At 46.0% G+C, this 14,989-nt stretch overlaps 1 protein-coding gene across 8 annotated transcripts in view; it reads left to right on the forward strand.

Annotated features, from left to right (window-relative positions):
• The window catches only part of PTPN2 (protein tyrosine phosphatase non-receptor type 2), a 456,918-nt gene that overhangs the window by 341,636 nt on the left and 100,293 nt on the right, over window positions 1–14,989 (forward strand). For all 8 annotated transcript variants that reach the window (XM_078687490.1, XM_078687491.1, XM_078687493.1 and 5 more), the window contains one exon: window positions 3,612–3,821. In XM_078687490.1, coding sequence (XP_078543616.1) covers window positions 3,612–3,821 — 210 coding nt within the window. The remainder of the gene's footprint in view (window positions 1–3,611; window positions 3,822–14,989) is intronic.

Below are 14,989 nucleotides of genomic sequence, written 5' to 3' on the forward strand. Positions count from 1 at the left end.
CCACCACTCCTACAGTGAAGGTCAACTAACTGCCCAGTCCACTACCCCTCCAAAAAGCTCTACCTGGAAAACCCCATTAATGTGCCCTTTGTGGAGCAGAGTCACCCGGTGGTCATCCTGCATCAGATGATTCTTGCTGGGTTGGCAGGCCGTAACATCAAACAGGTGGGTCCTGCAAATTGTTCAGCGCAGGATATGCCCTTACTTTCATTGTCTTACCGCGAGACCTTCCACTTTCACCCAGTAACTGACGGACTAGATTTGCGGCAGAAAGTGCAAACCCTTTTGGCCAAAGGGGCTATTGAGTGGGTGCCCATGCCAGAAGTAGATTGTGATTGTTATTCCTCTTCGATTCTGGTGTCCAAGAAGGACAGAGGCCTACGTTCTATTTTAGATCTGTGCCATCTCTACTCCTTTCACCAGAAAGAGAAATTGAAAATGCTCACCCTGGCCTAGGTCTTGTGGGCCTTTGATTCTGGAGACCTGAGTTGTGGCGTTGGACCTGCAGGACACCTATTTCCATATACCCGTTTTGGAGGCCCATCAGCCCTACTTATGAGTTGAGGTGGGACAGGAGCATTTTCAGTTTACTGTTATCCCCTTTGGTCTCATCAGCGCTCAACGATTGTTCACGAAAGTGATGCCGGTGGTAGCAGCACACCTTCGGAGGTCAGGGGTGCCAGTCTTTCCCCATCTCAACGACAGGCTGTTGAAGGCGGGTTCTCTCCAAGGAGTCGTCAACCCCCTTCAGACTATGGCAAAACTCCTGCTATCTTTGGAGTTCACAATCAGTGTGCCAAATTCACACCTGACTCCTTTCCCTTGCTCTCCTTCACCCTTTCTGAGCCCTTCATCTGATCCAGTTTCATTGAGGTCTACTCGGATGCTGCTCGGACTGATTGTCTCCTGCACCTTACTGGTCGAGCACAGCCAGTGGCATAAGCCGACTCTACAGTGGGATCTTAAGTCTCAGTGGGCACCAACATCAAGGGGACCTCTCTGACTGCGTTAAGATTTCAGAGTAGACTTAATCTGTAGTGGTGGTTGCTGAACCACAGTTGAGTCAGTGGCAGACCACTCTCCCTCCCTTTTTCAGTGATGGCCGATGGGTTGTTTCTGGGTTGAGGCGACCATCTGGTAGCGGTGGAAAACAGAGTCCTCTGGTAGCATCCTGGCTCCATATCAACCTTCTGGCGATGAGGGCATTCCGCTTGGTGTTGAAAGTCTTCCTTCCATCCATCAAGGTGAGGTTGGTTCAGATGCTCATGGACAACACCAATGCTCTGTGGTACTACAACAAATAGGGTGGTGTGGGGTCAAGGATCCTGTCCCAGAAGGTCATGCACTTCTGCAAATGGCTGGACCACCAAGGAATTTTCTTGGTGGTGATCCACCTGGTGGATTGTTGAAAGCCAGGGCAGATGTGCTCAGCAGTTGGCACCTTGTGGATCATGAGTGGCAGTTACACGCAGAGGGTGACGCAGAGTTGCTTTCGTAAAAGGGGAGCACCTTGGCTTGATCTGTTCTCCACAACCGAGAATGTGCAGTGTCACACTTCTGTACGTGGGAATTTCCAAGACGTCTTTCGCTCAGAGAAGCATTCTGCCTAGAGTTTAACTTTGGATTCCTGCATACCTCTCTGCAGATATCACTACTAGCTGAAGTTTTCAAGAAGATTGGTGGAAACTGAGCTCCATTCATCCTAGTGCCTCCTGAATGGGCATGGAGTGTATGGTATCCAGAACTCCTGGGCGTGAGCATTTGTCCTCCGATCAGGCTGCTCCTCTGGGAGGATCTGCTGTTGCAGCAGCTGCACCTGGCCCTTCACACTCTCAGCCTTAATGCTTGAAGATTGAGCAACCACATCTGACCTTTTTCTGCAGGTGGTTGATATTATCTTGGAAGCCGTGTGACCCTCGACAAAAACTATATATGTCTTTCGTTGAGTCAAATTTGTGGCTTGATGCTGCACTCTGCATTTAGATCCCCTGAAGTTTAAGTCATTTATAGGGTACCTTTCCGCAGTTGCCGTATCAGCTCTCTCCAGTTTTTGAAAGGTTTGCAACACTTGTTTCCGCTCTTTCCCTTTGTCATGCTGCAGTGTGGCATTAACTTGGTCCTTAAATTTCTAATATGCACTCCCTTTGAGCCACTTCACAACTGACCCTTGCAGACCGTGTTCTTTGTTGCCATTACATTAGCTCAGGGTGCCAGTGAGCTTCATGCTTTCTGTTTCAACCTGCCATACACCTTCTTCCCAGACAAGATGGTTTTGCAGACACAAACATGTTTCTTGTCTAAAAGTTGTGATGCTGTTCAGCGTTGGTGAAAACATAGCCTTGCTGTCATTCTGTGGTTCGCCTCACTCCATTAAGGCGGAGGAGAGACTCCATCGCTTAGACGATCGCAAAACTTTTTTAAATTGATTGTACCAAAAAACACTGGGTAGACTATCAGCTCTTTGTGGGGTTTTCTGGATCAAAAAGGCAATGCTGTGCAGAAGAGTACCATCTCCTGCTGGAACATGCTCTGCATTTAGATCTTCTAAAAAGCAGTATCCGAAAGGACTGCCTGGACGATGGGCTTATTCTACCAGGGCTAAAGCTGCTATAACTGCGTTGGCACGAAGAGTCCCTGTCCTGGACATTTGCCAGGTGGCTACATGGGCGTCCCTCCGTACGTTTACAAAGTACTATTGTCTGGACAATTTGGTTCGCCATCTGGGGCATTTTGTCCTGCAGTCCTTTCTGCTTTGAGTCCAACTACAGACCCACCTCCAGATAGGTACTGCTTCTGGTATCTAGTCACAGTGAGGAGTCTGTGTCGGAAGAAAAAGTTACTTACCTTTGGTAACGCTCTTTCTGGTAGAGACTCTTATCTAGCCACAGAGTCCTACCGATCCTCTCATGTTCCCCATTCTGTGATTGCGCTAGATCCATAAATAAGATCCGAAGTCTAGGAATCTGCACACTGCCCACACCAATTTAATTTTGGCGTTCTGCGCCTGGCGACACAGACACTCTCAAAAGTAACTGATGTTTACGCGCAGGAGTGGCACCTATATAGGCTCCATCTATAGTTTCCTAAGCTTAACAATGTAAGTGTGGAACTGCACAGCTCCACCTACTGGCGCGCAGAAGTACTGTTGAAATGTTTCCAGATCCAGCCTATGCCTGCAGAATATTCAAAAGTTGAGGTATCTGCTGCTAGATAGTCTCTACTATGAAGCGCATTACCAAAGGTAAGTAACTTTTTTTTTTAATGCCAAGTACTTGGTGTATGTGCACTACATGAAATGCGCTTATTATAACATAACATTTAGCCATTGTATCTACCCCAGCTTTTCCATCCTACTTGCATACATTTAGAACTTGAAGCAATTACAATTAAGGTGCAACACACATTTTTATATAATGCAGAGGACTGTGTGAACATTATTATTGCAAAGTTAAAAAATTCGGTCTGCATATTTGACTGATTTGTTTCGGTCTCTCTAGTTCATTAAGCTTCCTTCACATCATGGAAATAACTCTAAATGTAAGCATGTTTTATAAAACGTGATTAGTTGATTGCCAGTTTTACATTACTCTTACCATTGTGTTTGCCTTTAGCTTGGTGAAAGCAGAGAAATTTATCATTTTCATTATACAACATGGCCCGATTTTGGAGTTCCTGAATCCCCTGCATCATTTCTTAATTTCCTGGCTGAGGTTCGAGAATCTGGCTCCCTAAACTCTGAACATGGACCTGCAGTTATCCATTGTAGTGCAGGAATTGGGCGGTCTGGGACATTTTCACTAGTGGATACTTGTTTAGTCCTGGTAAGTGTGTGTTTGTGCATTTCTCCGTTACAGTTTCATACTGCTTACTAATCAATATGCCTTTAATTACTTATCTGTAATGGTACATCATTTGACTCTTTTGCTTTCTGGTGCAGTTTCCATTGTTTCTTCTCTCGAAGATAGATTTTATAGGCTAGGAGTCTGACTCAGCAGATTCTGCCATATATAAAATTCCCTTCACCAAATTATTGGCTCAGGTTGAAAGTAAAGGCCAATAACAAGGATCTGGGAATTTAAGGCCAGGTATAACCCACTATTGTGAGCTTTAATACTTTTGAACCATTCTACCCTTTTAGATAACACAGCCTTCCTCTGTGTCTATGAGAGCTTGGTCTACTGGCCCAACTTGTGTAAAGTTATTATGTGAGACGCAGAACCTTGTGCAGAGATCCCATGTGCTCGTCAAGTGTGTAAATTGTTAGCGTATGATATAATTGTTGTACCCTGTGTTTGTGAGTGAGAGCACTGAGGCCATTATGGATGCCCCTAGTTTAGCTTGGTACAATATGGTGGGCGAGAATAACTTCCTTAGACAATAAAGTGCATTGCCTGCTTTCTTATGGCTGCAGACCTAGAACCTGAAGTTAAGGAAGGAGTCAGGGCTTTCCTTGAAAATTCAGTGAGGGCCGGCCTTGTTCCGGCCTTGTTAGCAACTAACGACTGATTAGTTCTTACTGACAACTGCCATTTACTAGTTGATAGGGTGGAACTGTACTTTATCTTGTTCAATGTGACGCAGTTTCTCTGCAGTGCCTGCACTTTTGTCTGTCTCTAGTTAATTCTTCAGGCTGGCTAACAATAGCCAGGCGCAGAGAATTCATACTTCATTGTGCCATGTTTTGGATGCTTCTTGCTTGAAGCCAACCCCATTGCTCCCTACTGTAGTAATCATCACTTTAATTAAAGGCTGTGCTGGAGAGCAGTTTGAAGGTGAAATTTGAAAGAGAAACAACCCAAACCAGTTGTGAAACCTGACAGTGAATCCACATTACAAATCTGGAAAATATGTAAAAGAGCATGAATCAAACCACCCCATTTTGATCATTTTGAAGTTCTTCATGCCCAAGAAAGGCAGTAATCTGCAGAATACTTTAAGGAATGCTATGTGACTTGGGCTGGTGTCGGCATGACATCTAGTCTCCCAGAAATGAGGGGGCATTATCTGAAATCTGCACTCTGCTACAGAAGCTTTAAATCTGACAATGCTTGGAAGCCTTCCGGTTTACTGAGAAGTTAGGAGATGGTGTTTCCCTGCTGAAGCAGAGGTTGTCTGAGGCAAAACCTGGTGTGTTCCCAGCTTGAGGCACACTCAGACGGCGGACCTCATTAGAGACTGAAGCCAGCAGCGACCTTTGTAGTGAGTGGGTCTCACAGGATATACACAGTTCTTCCTCCTCAGAACTGCCTCAAAAAACTGCACAAGCACAACTACCATCCTGTCCTCTGGCAGTAGCTGTGGGCCGCGATCTCATTCTACCTCTAGTGACCGAGAAAGACACAGCTGAAATGTGGACTGGTCAGCCTAGAAGTGCTGCAACTGCCAAAGATACAGCTGCGCTGAGGAGGGTGCAGCTACCTTGCCATTGTACCCATATGCATTCATCCAGGAGAATTGCAGCAACTGAAGACGCTGTACTGTGGGCCTCAGCCGTCAAACGGAACACTGGGACTGAGGAGTAGAGCACAAAGACATTCTACCCATTTCATTATCTTGGCTTCAAACTTGCACACATTTTGGGAGTAGGCTTTAGGGCGGCTGATATTGAATGTATTTATAGCCTGCTGTCACACCATTTATTTCTGTAGAGCACCCAAAAATTAATTGTGTCAGTATTGCTTTAGAACTGGTTCCAGAAGCATTGGCAGATGTCAGATGCCCTATACATGAGCTGTAGACAAGGGTCTGTAACGGGAAAAGGGTGTTTAACATTCCTAACACCAACAACTTCAATGACCAAACTCCTGACTCCGAATCTACCCCGCCCTCCGACAGCACCAGACAGCCTACCATCTCCTCCTGGACCCCGGTCACGACCGAAGAGACCGCCTCGACAATGAAAGGCATCCACTCAGGGGCCCCAACAGACCCCTACCCACCACACATCTACCTCAGGGCCTCCGCTGCCATTGCGCCAGAACTAAGACACACCATCAACACCACTTTCGAGACCGGCACCTTACCCAATGACTGAAAGCGCGCAGAGGTCAGACCCCTACTCAAGAAGCCCTCAGCAGTCTCTACAGACCTCAAGAACTACCGTCCCATCTCGCTCTTCCCCTTCGCGTAAAAGTAGCTGAGAAGACCACCAACTAACCAGGTTGCTCAAAGACAACGCCATACTCGACCTCTCTTAATCCGGGTTCCGCAGCAACCACAGTACAGAGACAGCCCTACTCGCCACCACAGACAGCTTTTGCACCCTCCTCGACCAAGGCCACACCGCAGCCCTTATCCTACGACCTGTCAGCAGCGTTTGACACCGTCTCCCACCGCACACTCTCCTCAAAACTACAAACTGCCAGCATACAGGGAACCACCCTCGACTGGATCCGCTCGTTCCTCACTGGCAGGAGCCAGAGGATCAGACTGCCACCTTTCCTCTCCGAACCCACCAAAATCAACTGCGGAGTACCTCAGGGATCATCGCTCAGCCCTACCCTCTTCAACATCTACATGGCCCCCCTTATCGTCAGACAACACAGCCTCAACATAGTGTCCTACTTCGACGACACCCAACTCATCCTCTCCCTCATCAAGGACCCCACCACCACCAGACGCAGTTTCCAGGAAGGAATACAGGATGTCACATCCTGGATGAGCAACAACTGCCTAAAGCTCAACTCAGGGAAGACAGAAGTCCTTGTTCTCGGAATCACCCTGTCAGCATGGAACAACACCTGGTGGCCCACTGCCCTCTGCACTGCTCCAACTCCCACGGACCACCCCAGAAAGCTCGGCATTGTACTCTACTCCTCCCTCTTAATCTGTGTGCAGTCCTAAGCAAAATATTACAACAGTTTAAACAACTTCATAGAGTAGGATCTGTCTGTCTCTAATGTAAGGAGTGCTTATTTTGCAGTCCCATTATGTTTCAAAGTCTTTGATACTAGTAATGTAAGTAAAGAGTTACCACTGTACCCCGTATTGCCAGTAGTACCTGTTTAGCTGGTAATAGCATTACGTTGAGCAGTTCCCTGGTCCTCTTACAGAATCTCCCAAAACACTTGAGGAACCACGCAAGTAGGACTCATTTGATTTTTTGGTACCTGAATTTTCAAGGCTTCTATTGATGCTCCTAAGACACCCTTCCAAAAGTCTCTTATCTGGGTTCAATACCACAATATGTTCTGAAGTATCCCCATGCCCCATAACCCCCTTGGCACTTCTCTGATCTGTTGCTATCAATCGCATGTAGTCAGTGTGTTGTAAAGTGCTATCTAAATAGGAACTTACTTGCTGCCTGTAGTAGCTGTGCATGGGTAATGTCCTTCCGCAAACTCTTCATGATTGTTTTCCATTGTTCTTTCTGGGACAGGCCTAGTTCATCCTCCCATTGTTCCTGATATCAACCCTCTGTTACTCATGCTCCTTCTTGTAGAAATATGTAAATTCTCGAGATGAAATGCTTCTTTCCCTCAACTCTTGCAGTATTTTTTCAAAGGGATTAGTCTTGTCACAGCTGCTTTGAGTATCCAGTGCTCGACATGGACATATCTATACCTTGCACTTTAGACCAAAACTAGTTTTTTGAGTCCTTGAACCACTTAATCATTTTTTTGTAAATATGTCTCTGGCCTTTGGTACACCTCAAAGTCTACCATTATTGCTGGACTTGTTTTAGGTCGGTGCCTTGAAGTTCACAACATCCCAAATGAAAAGAAACCTAGACTGATATTACTACCTGTAATTATCCGTCCCGCTTAAAGTCCTGAGTGATACTGTACATGTGCCAAGTCCACCTTTACTAAAATCTCCTATGACAGACACCTGAGGCTCAGCAAGACTTGCCTTTCATGCGCCTTTAGTGCACTCGCTATACTAAATCCAACTCATTACAGTTTGTGGTCGAACATTGGGTGTCCGAAGATGCCTTTGGTTCTTGACCTACATTCCTCTGTGCGAGCATATGTACCTTTAAAACTATTGTAAACATGCTTGTGGAAACTCTCATAAGATCCATAGAGAGCACTTAATCTATGGGCATAATGCGAACAGAACATGAACCACATTCTGACATAGGATAAACATGGCAAGCAGGCCACAAATATGATCATTGTCTGTAGTGCTGGGTGCAGTGTTCTGTGTGTTTCTTGTACCTTGACTATGTGCCTTTCACCCATGCAATAGCCCTATAAAAACATACCTAGGCTATTTTTTTTCTACCTGTTCATGTCTCTGTCTTCTTCGAAGCTCTGTTTAATACCGGATACATGCCAAGTGAACTTTTACTAATGCCTCCTGTGGCAACCACCTATGGCTCAGGAAGACGTGTCTTTCATGCACATTTAGCGCACCTACTGTGCTAAATCCAGCTCTTTCCAGTTTGCGGATGTGAGTTGGGGGGTGTCCGAGGATGCCTTTGAACTTGCCTTACATTCTGAGAACTGTGTGGGCATATCTACCTTTAACACTGAAGTAAACATGCTGGAGAAGACTGTTCTAAATTCCCTAAAGAGCACTTTCAAAACTACTAAGGGATTTGGGTTTTCAGTGTACTCCTTGAAAACATGGCGTATTTTCTGTCCACTGGTTTGTACAATTCTGTGACTGTAATACACTTGCTGTTTGGCAAAAAGAACCTGAGCCACAGTCTGACCGAGAATGAAGGTGGCAAACCGGTATAAGCAAGACCAAGATTTTGTCAACTAAAGGCAACAATATGAAAGGCTGCTTGCCTAGTCTGATAGTGACCCATGGAAAATATGTAGCCATGCACAGCCATGGAAAGGTATATACTGTTAATATTACAGCTCCACTTCATTCAATGTCCCAAATCTTCATTTGTGTATAGTACGAAGTGAAGCAAATTTGAAAACATAGGCCTGGATTAGACAAACGCTGGGGACAGTAATCCTAACTGTCCTGCCCCTTTCTTTGGGTAGAGAAAACTGCATTAACAAACATGGTCCACTCTATCCCTGTTCTGCAGCAATACGGTGGGCAAAGTGCCAATCCTGCAGCCTTGCATTGTCTTCCATAGCAAATGAGGTAGAAGCTGCTGCTTCTTCTACAATAAGATTTTCAATTATGACCAATTGAAAGCCAGGGAACTACACCAGTCGTCCTGTGGTATGATTATAAACAACATACGTACTGTATGTAAATTGCTTCTAATAACTATGTGCAAGTTTTGCGCATTACATGGCTGAAGTACCTGGCCGTTTATTATCCACTCCATCTATGTAATTTTTGTAATCAAGTATACTGTTGAGCTGTGAACTTCTGCCAACTGACACCAAAAGGTCACCAGGGAAGCACTCCATGCCAGTTTTGTACAGCTTGTTGAATGGCTCGACTCCTGCATAGAACTTGTCCACATAACGGTTATAACCTTTATGAAGGGGTGATTAGACAAGCTTCCACACAACCTGTGCGGTGATTCTTAGCATTGTAGGGCAGCCTGCAGGATTTATAGCAGAGTCCTTCCCTGTACGTAATCTCAGGCTGTATACAAAACCAGTAGAGCTTTCTCACATTATTTACCTCTTGATGCTATAATAAGCTTTTTTGCTTGGTATACACTGCCCGAACAGCAGTCACCCTTTTCACAGCATCAAGGACTCATCCACTGCTATATTCTTTCCAGCAGTGTAAATGTCTGGAAACCTGGCAGACGAATGATCCATGAAAGGCTGAATTTTAGCTAACCTACCTCTGCTCTTGACCAGTGAGAAGCTGTGTGTTGTCCAAATCATATGAGTTGACAAGTTGGAGTGTATGATTGGTTTGTGCACTATTCGCATCTTGAGCGTAAGGCCCAGAAATGTTTCCCACTTCCCAAGTGAAGTGGGAGTCAAACTGTGTCCCCTAGAATGACGCCCTAGAGTACCTTCATGCTCCCGCAAACTGTTTAGCACACAATTGTTTGGTGCACAATTTCCTCAAGTAAGTCAACATCCAGAAAGAGACGAACGTAGTTAATAGGCAAAAAAATTGTAGCGTTGATTTTACATTGAGCATATGCAGTGAAAGGGGGAAATCTAGAACTGAACTAAATTGAGGGGCTGCCAAGAGATAACTCTGTGCTTGACACCAGACAGTTCTACTGTCTGGGTTACTGTGCTACAGTCTGTCGACTGCACAGATTGTGCTTGAAAAGGGACATCACAACTGCCTGGACCAAGTTCCTCAGAATCGCTGGAAGAAAAGCCATTGGTTGGAACTCTGCAGACTGAAAAATCACTTCCAGATTCTGCTCCATTTTGCTTTCCTTCTGAAGCTCTCAGTATCAGATCTTGCCTCAGCGCTGTCCTCATTACTTGAGTTAGTACCTGGGAAGGAGTCTCTGTTGACTGTCTAAAACTCCATCTAAAACTTTCCTTCTGAGTGACTATCTTCTATGTAGAAGGCAGAAGTATGCTTTCAAATCTGTGGCGGATGTATGTGATTGAGATATGTTAAAGTGGAAAAGCAAAAAGTGCTTAGCCTCTCAATGCTGCGACCCGAAGGACTTCTCTAAAGACACTAAAAGAGACAAAAAAAATCTAATTCTTTTGACCGCTTATCACTCACCCAATATCACAGTATACTTCATGGGACGAGGGGTAGCCCACTCCCACCAGTGTTAATTTATTATGGGACTTGCATGCAGCATAGACAATTTTAGGTAGGTGTCTACCAAAACCAAAGCGAAACGCAGTCAGACAGGGTCAGAAACTAGGTTCAGGCACCACAATTAAGTGTGCCCCCCCATTAGCAAACCAGATAGCTAAACAAACACCTGCAAAGCCCATTGATATTGCGTTGAATGCCATCCTTTTAACTTTCAGTGCTTGTTTTGATTTGATATGGCTTTTGCAAAACTTTATTGTTGGGTTAGCTTCCTAGTCATTGCCAGTACAAAAAAAGCCTGAAAGCAAAGATCTGTGCTCTCAGGAAGCACACATTGTCATATTAGCTCAAGGAACTTAAGAGTCTAGCTTTGTGTGCGGAGATGTTGCTGGCTAAATGGCAGAATGTGATCACTCACAGTGAAGTTAGCCAATAGCTGGAGTGGGCTGACATACTCCTTGTGCTGTACTTTTTACTGTGATGAGGATAGCTGGCTGAAAGCTCCTTTAAGTATTTTGTACGTATAATATTTGTAAAATCAAATGCTCATGGGTAATGCTAGATCTAAAATGTAGCTATTTTTTGCACATTGGGTCTTGCTGCATGCCATCATGTGAGTGCATCAGGGAAATTAACAGTAAAATCTTGCCCAACAGATCATAAAATAGGCCACTTGCTTCGTGGTTGCCCAATGTATTTGGGACATTTTGTTTTCCACAGGGGGCAAGCGTGCCCTCCATGGGGGCCCAATCCCTCCTCCAGTGGAAAACCCACATTCCATCAAAATAATAATTATGCCTCTCCAAGGGGCGGTGTAGGCCACTGCATTTCTAAATATTGTGTTCCCCACTATGGGTTCAGTTGGCCTGTATGCCAGATGAGCTAACACCTCCATGTTGGTCACCAGACTGTTGACACACGTCGTTCTAAGTCGAGAATGTCCTCATAATGGAAAGGACTCCATTTCAGTTCTGCCCCACTTGCCATGCCAAGTGCCAATCTCCACAAGGTTTGCAACCTTTGCTAGTCTCCCGATCATCGAGAATACTCCTGTTCTGCTTGTCTTGTGTTCTGAAATAAGAAGAGCCTTCGAAACCAGCATGCCCGTCTGATCGCCTTGTGCTCCCTGGTGCACAGACCAGAGGAGGAAAATACCAAAGACCTGTTCGGCGAGCAAGAGGAGTCCGATGTCAAGCAACTGGATGCTCCAGGCGCAGAGGTAGAGACAGCATGTTCCCCGGAAAGCGTAACTCCAAGGCGGACATCGAAACAGAAGAACCTTCTCCCGCCCAGCGTTAACTGAAGATCATATTATGTACTGGCCCCCTTTTTATTCACCAAATTGATGCACCATCCTTGAGCTTCCGTGCCACCTTTGGAGGCCTCTGGTGCAGCACTGCCTCTCTGCCATGGTTGACACTGCTATTCCGAGGTAGACCTGAAGCCCTTTACACACACTGCACCAAAGTCCTCCACAAAGCGTCAGCTTCGACTGACCCTTTGTTGCCTGACTCAAGGCGCATCTGCCCTCAGACTAGAAGCGGGTGGACCCAAAGCATTCGGAGCCAAGATACGCCACCCAAAGCATTTGGAACTGAAGAATATCGCCTCGAAGCATTTAGAGCTGAGGCATTCGGAGTCTAATTCAAACTTGGCGCTGTCTGGGCATAGACTTTATTTGGCTTCCTTCAGACCGCTGTCTTCTGCTGCATCTTAAGCTGCCTCTCAGGACGTCAACCAACCAATCCTCCATTGGCTGCAGGAACATCTTGATGCCAAGCAGCAAGGAATACACATCCAGCAAGGGACTAGTCGTATCCTGGCTAAGCCTCCATAGATGGACTCTGTTCCTCATACGAGGAAATTTACTTTTGAGAAGACCCTCAACACTCCTCTGCCTTCCACTCCCAAAAGGCCTAAAATAGGCAACAGGGCTACCTCTCTGCTGCCTCCTGCTCGACCCTCTCTTTCACTCCCTTTTGCACCCTCTCCTTCTCCGTTACTGTATGTGGATACTCTAAAACACTCACACACAGGGTTCCTCGCACTCGGGGGTTGAGGACAGTCCAAGGCTATCCTTTGACCATCCTCTTCGCCCTACGACCCAGGCCCCTGGGGTGATTATGATGCAGAAGCCCCAGTGAACACAGACCCATATCTATACCCTGCAAAACCTTCACCCCCAGATGTCCTTACCACATATCGTTAGATCCGTCATAGCGCGGACTCCTTCCACAATGTGAAGATACCTGTGCAGCATGAGAAGGATCATTTCCTCATGGAGACCCTCTCCTCCATCCAGCGCTCCCTACAGTACCTTCCCATGCTCAAAGGGAGTTCTAAAACCAGTCACTCAGATATTTAAAGAGCCAGTTAAAGCAAGGGTAGTTACACAGAGGGTAAATAGGAAATTTAAGGTCTCCCCGAATGACCCTCCATACATACATGACCAGTTACCTCCTGACTCTCTATTTGTTAAGACAGCTAGAAAACGTGCTAACACACAAGGCACAGGTAATGCTCCCTCTCCAGGCTGGGAGAGCAAGAAAATTGATGCTGTGGGCAAAAATGTGGTACAAAAGGGGGTGGGCAAAAATGTAGCAGCACAGTCTGCTACACATTGGCGCATAGCCAACTCCATTGGCCTTCTATGTCTTAGCCCATTGGGATTCTGATGATGGCCCTCGTCCAACATTTCACAGGACAGTGCCTTTAGAAGGGACATGAATTGGTGGTGAAAGAAATAATTATCTCGAAGACCAACCTCTTTTGTGCGCTGGATGTCCCTGACAGTCGCTCACAGCATTAACACTAGCACCCTCTTATGCCTAATTGTGCGTGTCTGGTTTTAAACTGGAGGTCCAGCTGCACCTTTTGAATGTACCCAGCATCTCTTTAACCCTCAGATTGACAAGTTGCTAGTAAATGACACTGACCCAGTCAAAGCGTTGGGTGCCCTACAGACGCCCACTCCCGTGGCTCCTTTTGACACTCTCAATGCCGTGGGGCAGCAAAAGCTCCCACCCTGGAAACCTCTTCCACTTTCACAAGGTCCACGCAACAATCTCCTTCCCCGGGCTACTTCAGAAGTGGCTACAGGTGCAGTAATGGCAAAGGTAGAGGTAAGAGTGCAGGTGCAAAAGGGGCTGCCCTTCCAAAATAGTGATACTGGTGAGGGGCAGCCCCTTTTGGAGCACCAACTTGACGTACTGACTTCGTTTATTTTTTTTCCCGCAGTCGTTGACACAGATCCAGACCTCCAGTCTAAACATTATCGGTCTTCTGAAGACTCCCAAAAACCTTTTACAGTGTGCTAAGGAATGATGTTTCCTCAAAAAATCGACATGATTGAAGCCATGTCAGCACTGCGGGAAGCAGATATCAGCCACGGACCCACATGAGGTATGCCTATGATGTTGGAGTTCAGGCTTCGAATAAGTTATGTGACAAAAGTGCCCAAATCCATCCTTTGGCAATTAGGGACCAACTCTATGCTGCAGAACAAAAGAAGAGGTCATGGTGGAAGCATTAGTCCCTTTTCCGTTTCAGTTCGTTGGCCCATTGCTGGCCTAGTCATGAGCTGTCCCAGTATAAAGTCCACTTCCTAATTAAAGTTGTTGGGTAAGTTGAGTTCTAGGTCCAGGCTCAAGGATAAGAAGACCAAGTGTTCTAGACCCCATCCTGCCCATCAAAATATAGAGAGAAGACGGGAGGGCATCATGATAAAGTTCGTACTCCTCAATGTCTGAGCTTGAACCAATTCTTAAATTGGTCCTGGTGCACCCGGAGTTTCTCAAACCTTTGTCAAACTCAAACAGCAGCCTTCAAAAGGCCATGCTGCCAATTATTGGAGTGATTCTGGCTCCCCCTGGTGAACATTCTGTCCTTTCGAACCTCAGGAGTCTTCAGTCAGATTCCTGCCAGCAGGTCTTCCCCCCAATGCCATCTTTCCCCACGAGACACATTATGGGGCCTGTTCTAACTCTAGTACTAACTTCTTCTCCAGAACTAAGGTCCACGATGGTTCCTTCGTCACTGACACCGACTTTGCAATTGCAAGTCGATGATCCAGTCCCAATGTTGTTCTCCATCCCTGAAATAATGTTGGCCTGCACAGGGCTATGTCGTGCTATGAAATCACAAAAGCACAACCAGTGGTTTCACAGCCATATGCAAATACCTTTTTCTTGATATCAGCATCAACCGAGGATACACACTCTTTTTGGCTCTGATTCGGACCAGGTTTAGAAAGTCAGTGTCTTTTTAGGTCACTGATGATAATTAAGAAGAGAACAGAATGCTGCCTCCTCATTATACTGAAGATGCATTATACCTAGGCATTGAACAATAGCCCAGTGGGCTAGTAACCTCTTCT

Source organism: Lissotriton helveticus, chromosome 4_1, assembly GCF_964261635.1.
Source record: "Lissotriton helveticus chromosome 4_1, aLisHel1.1, whole genome shotgun sequence".
Lineage (NCBI taxonomy): Eukaryota > Metazoa > Chordata > Amphibia > Caudata > Salamandridae > Lissotriton > Lissotriton helveticus.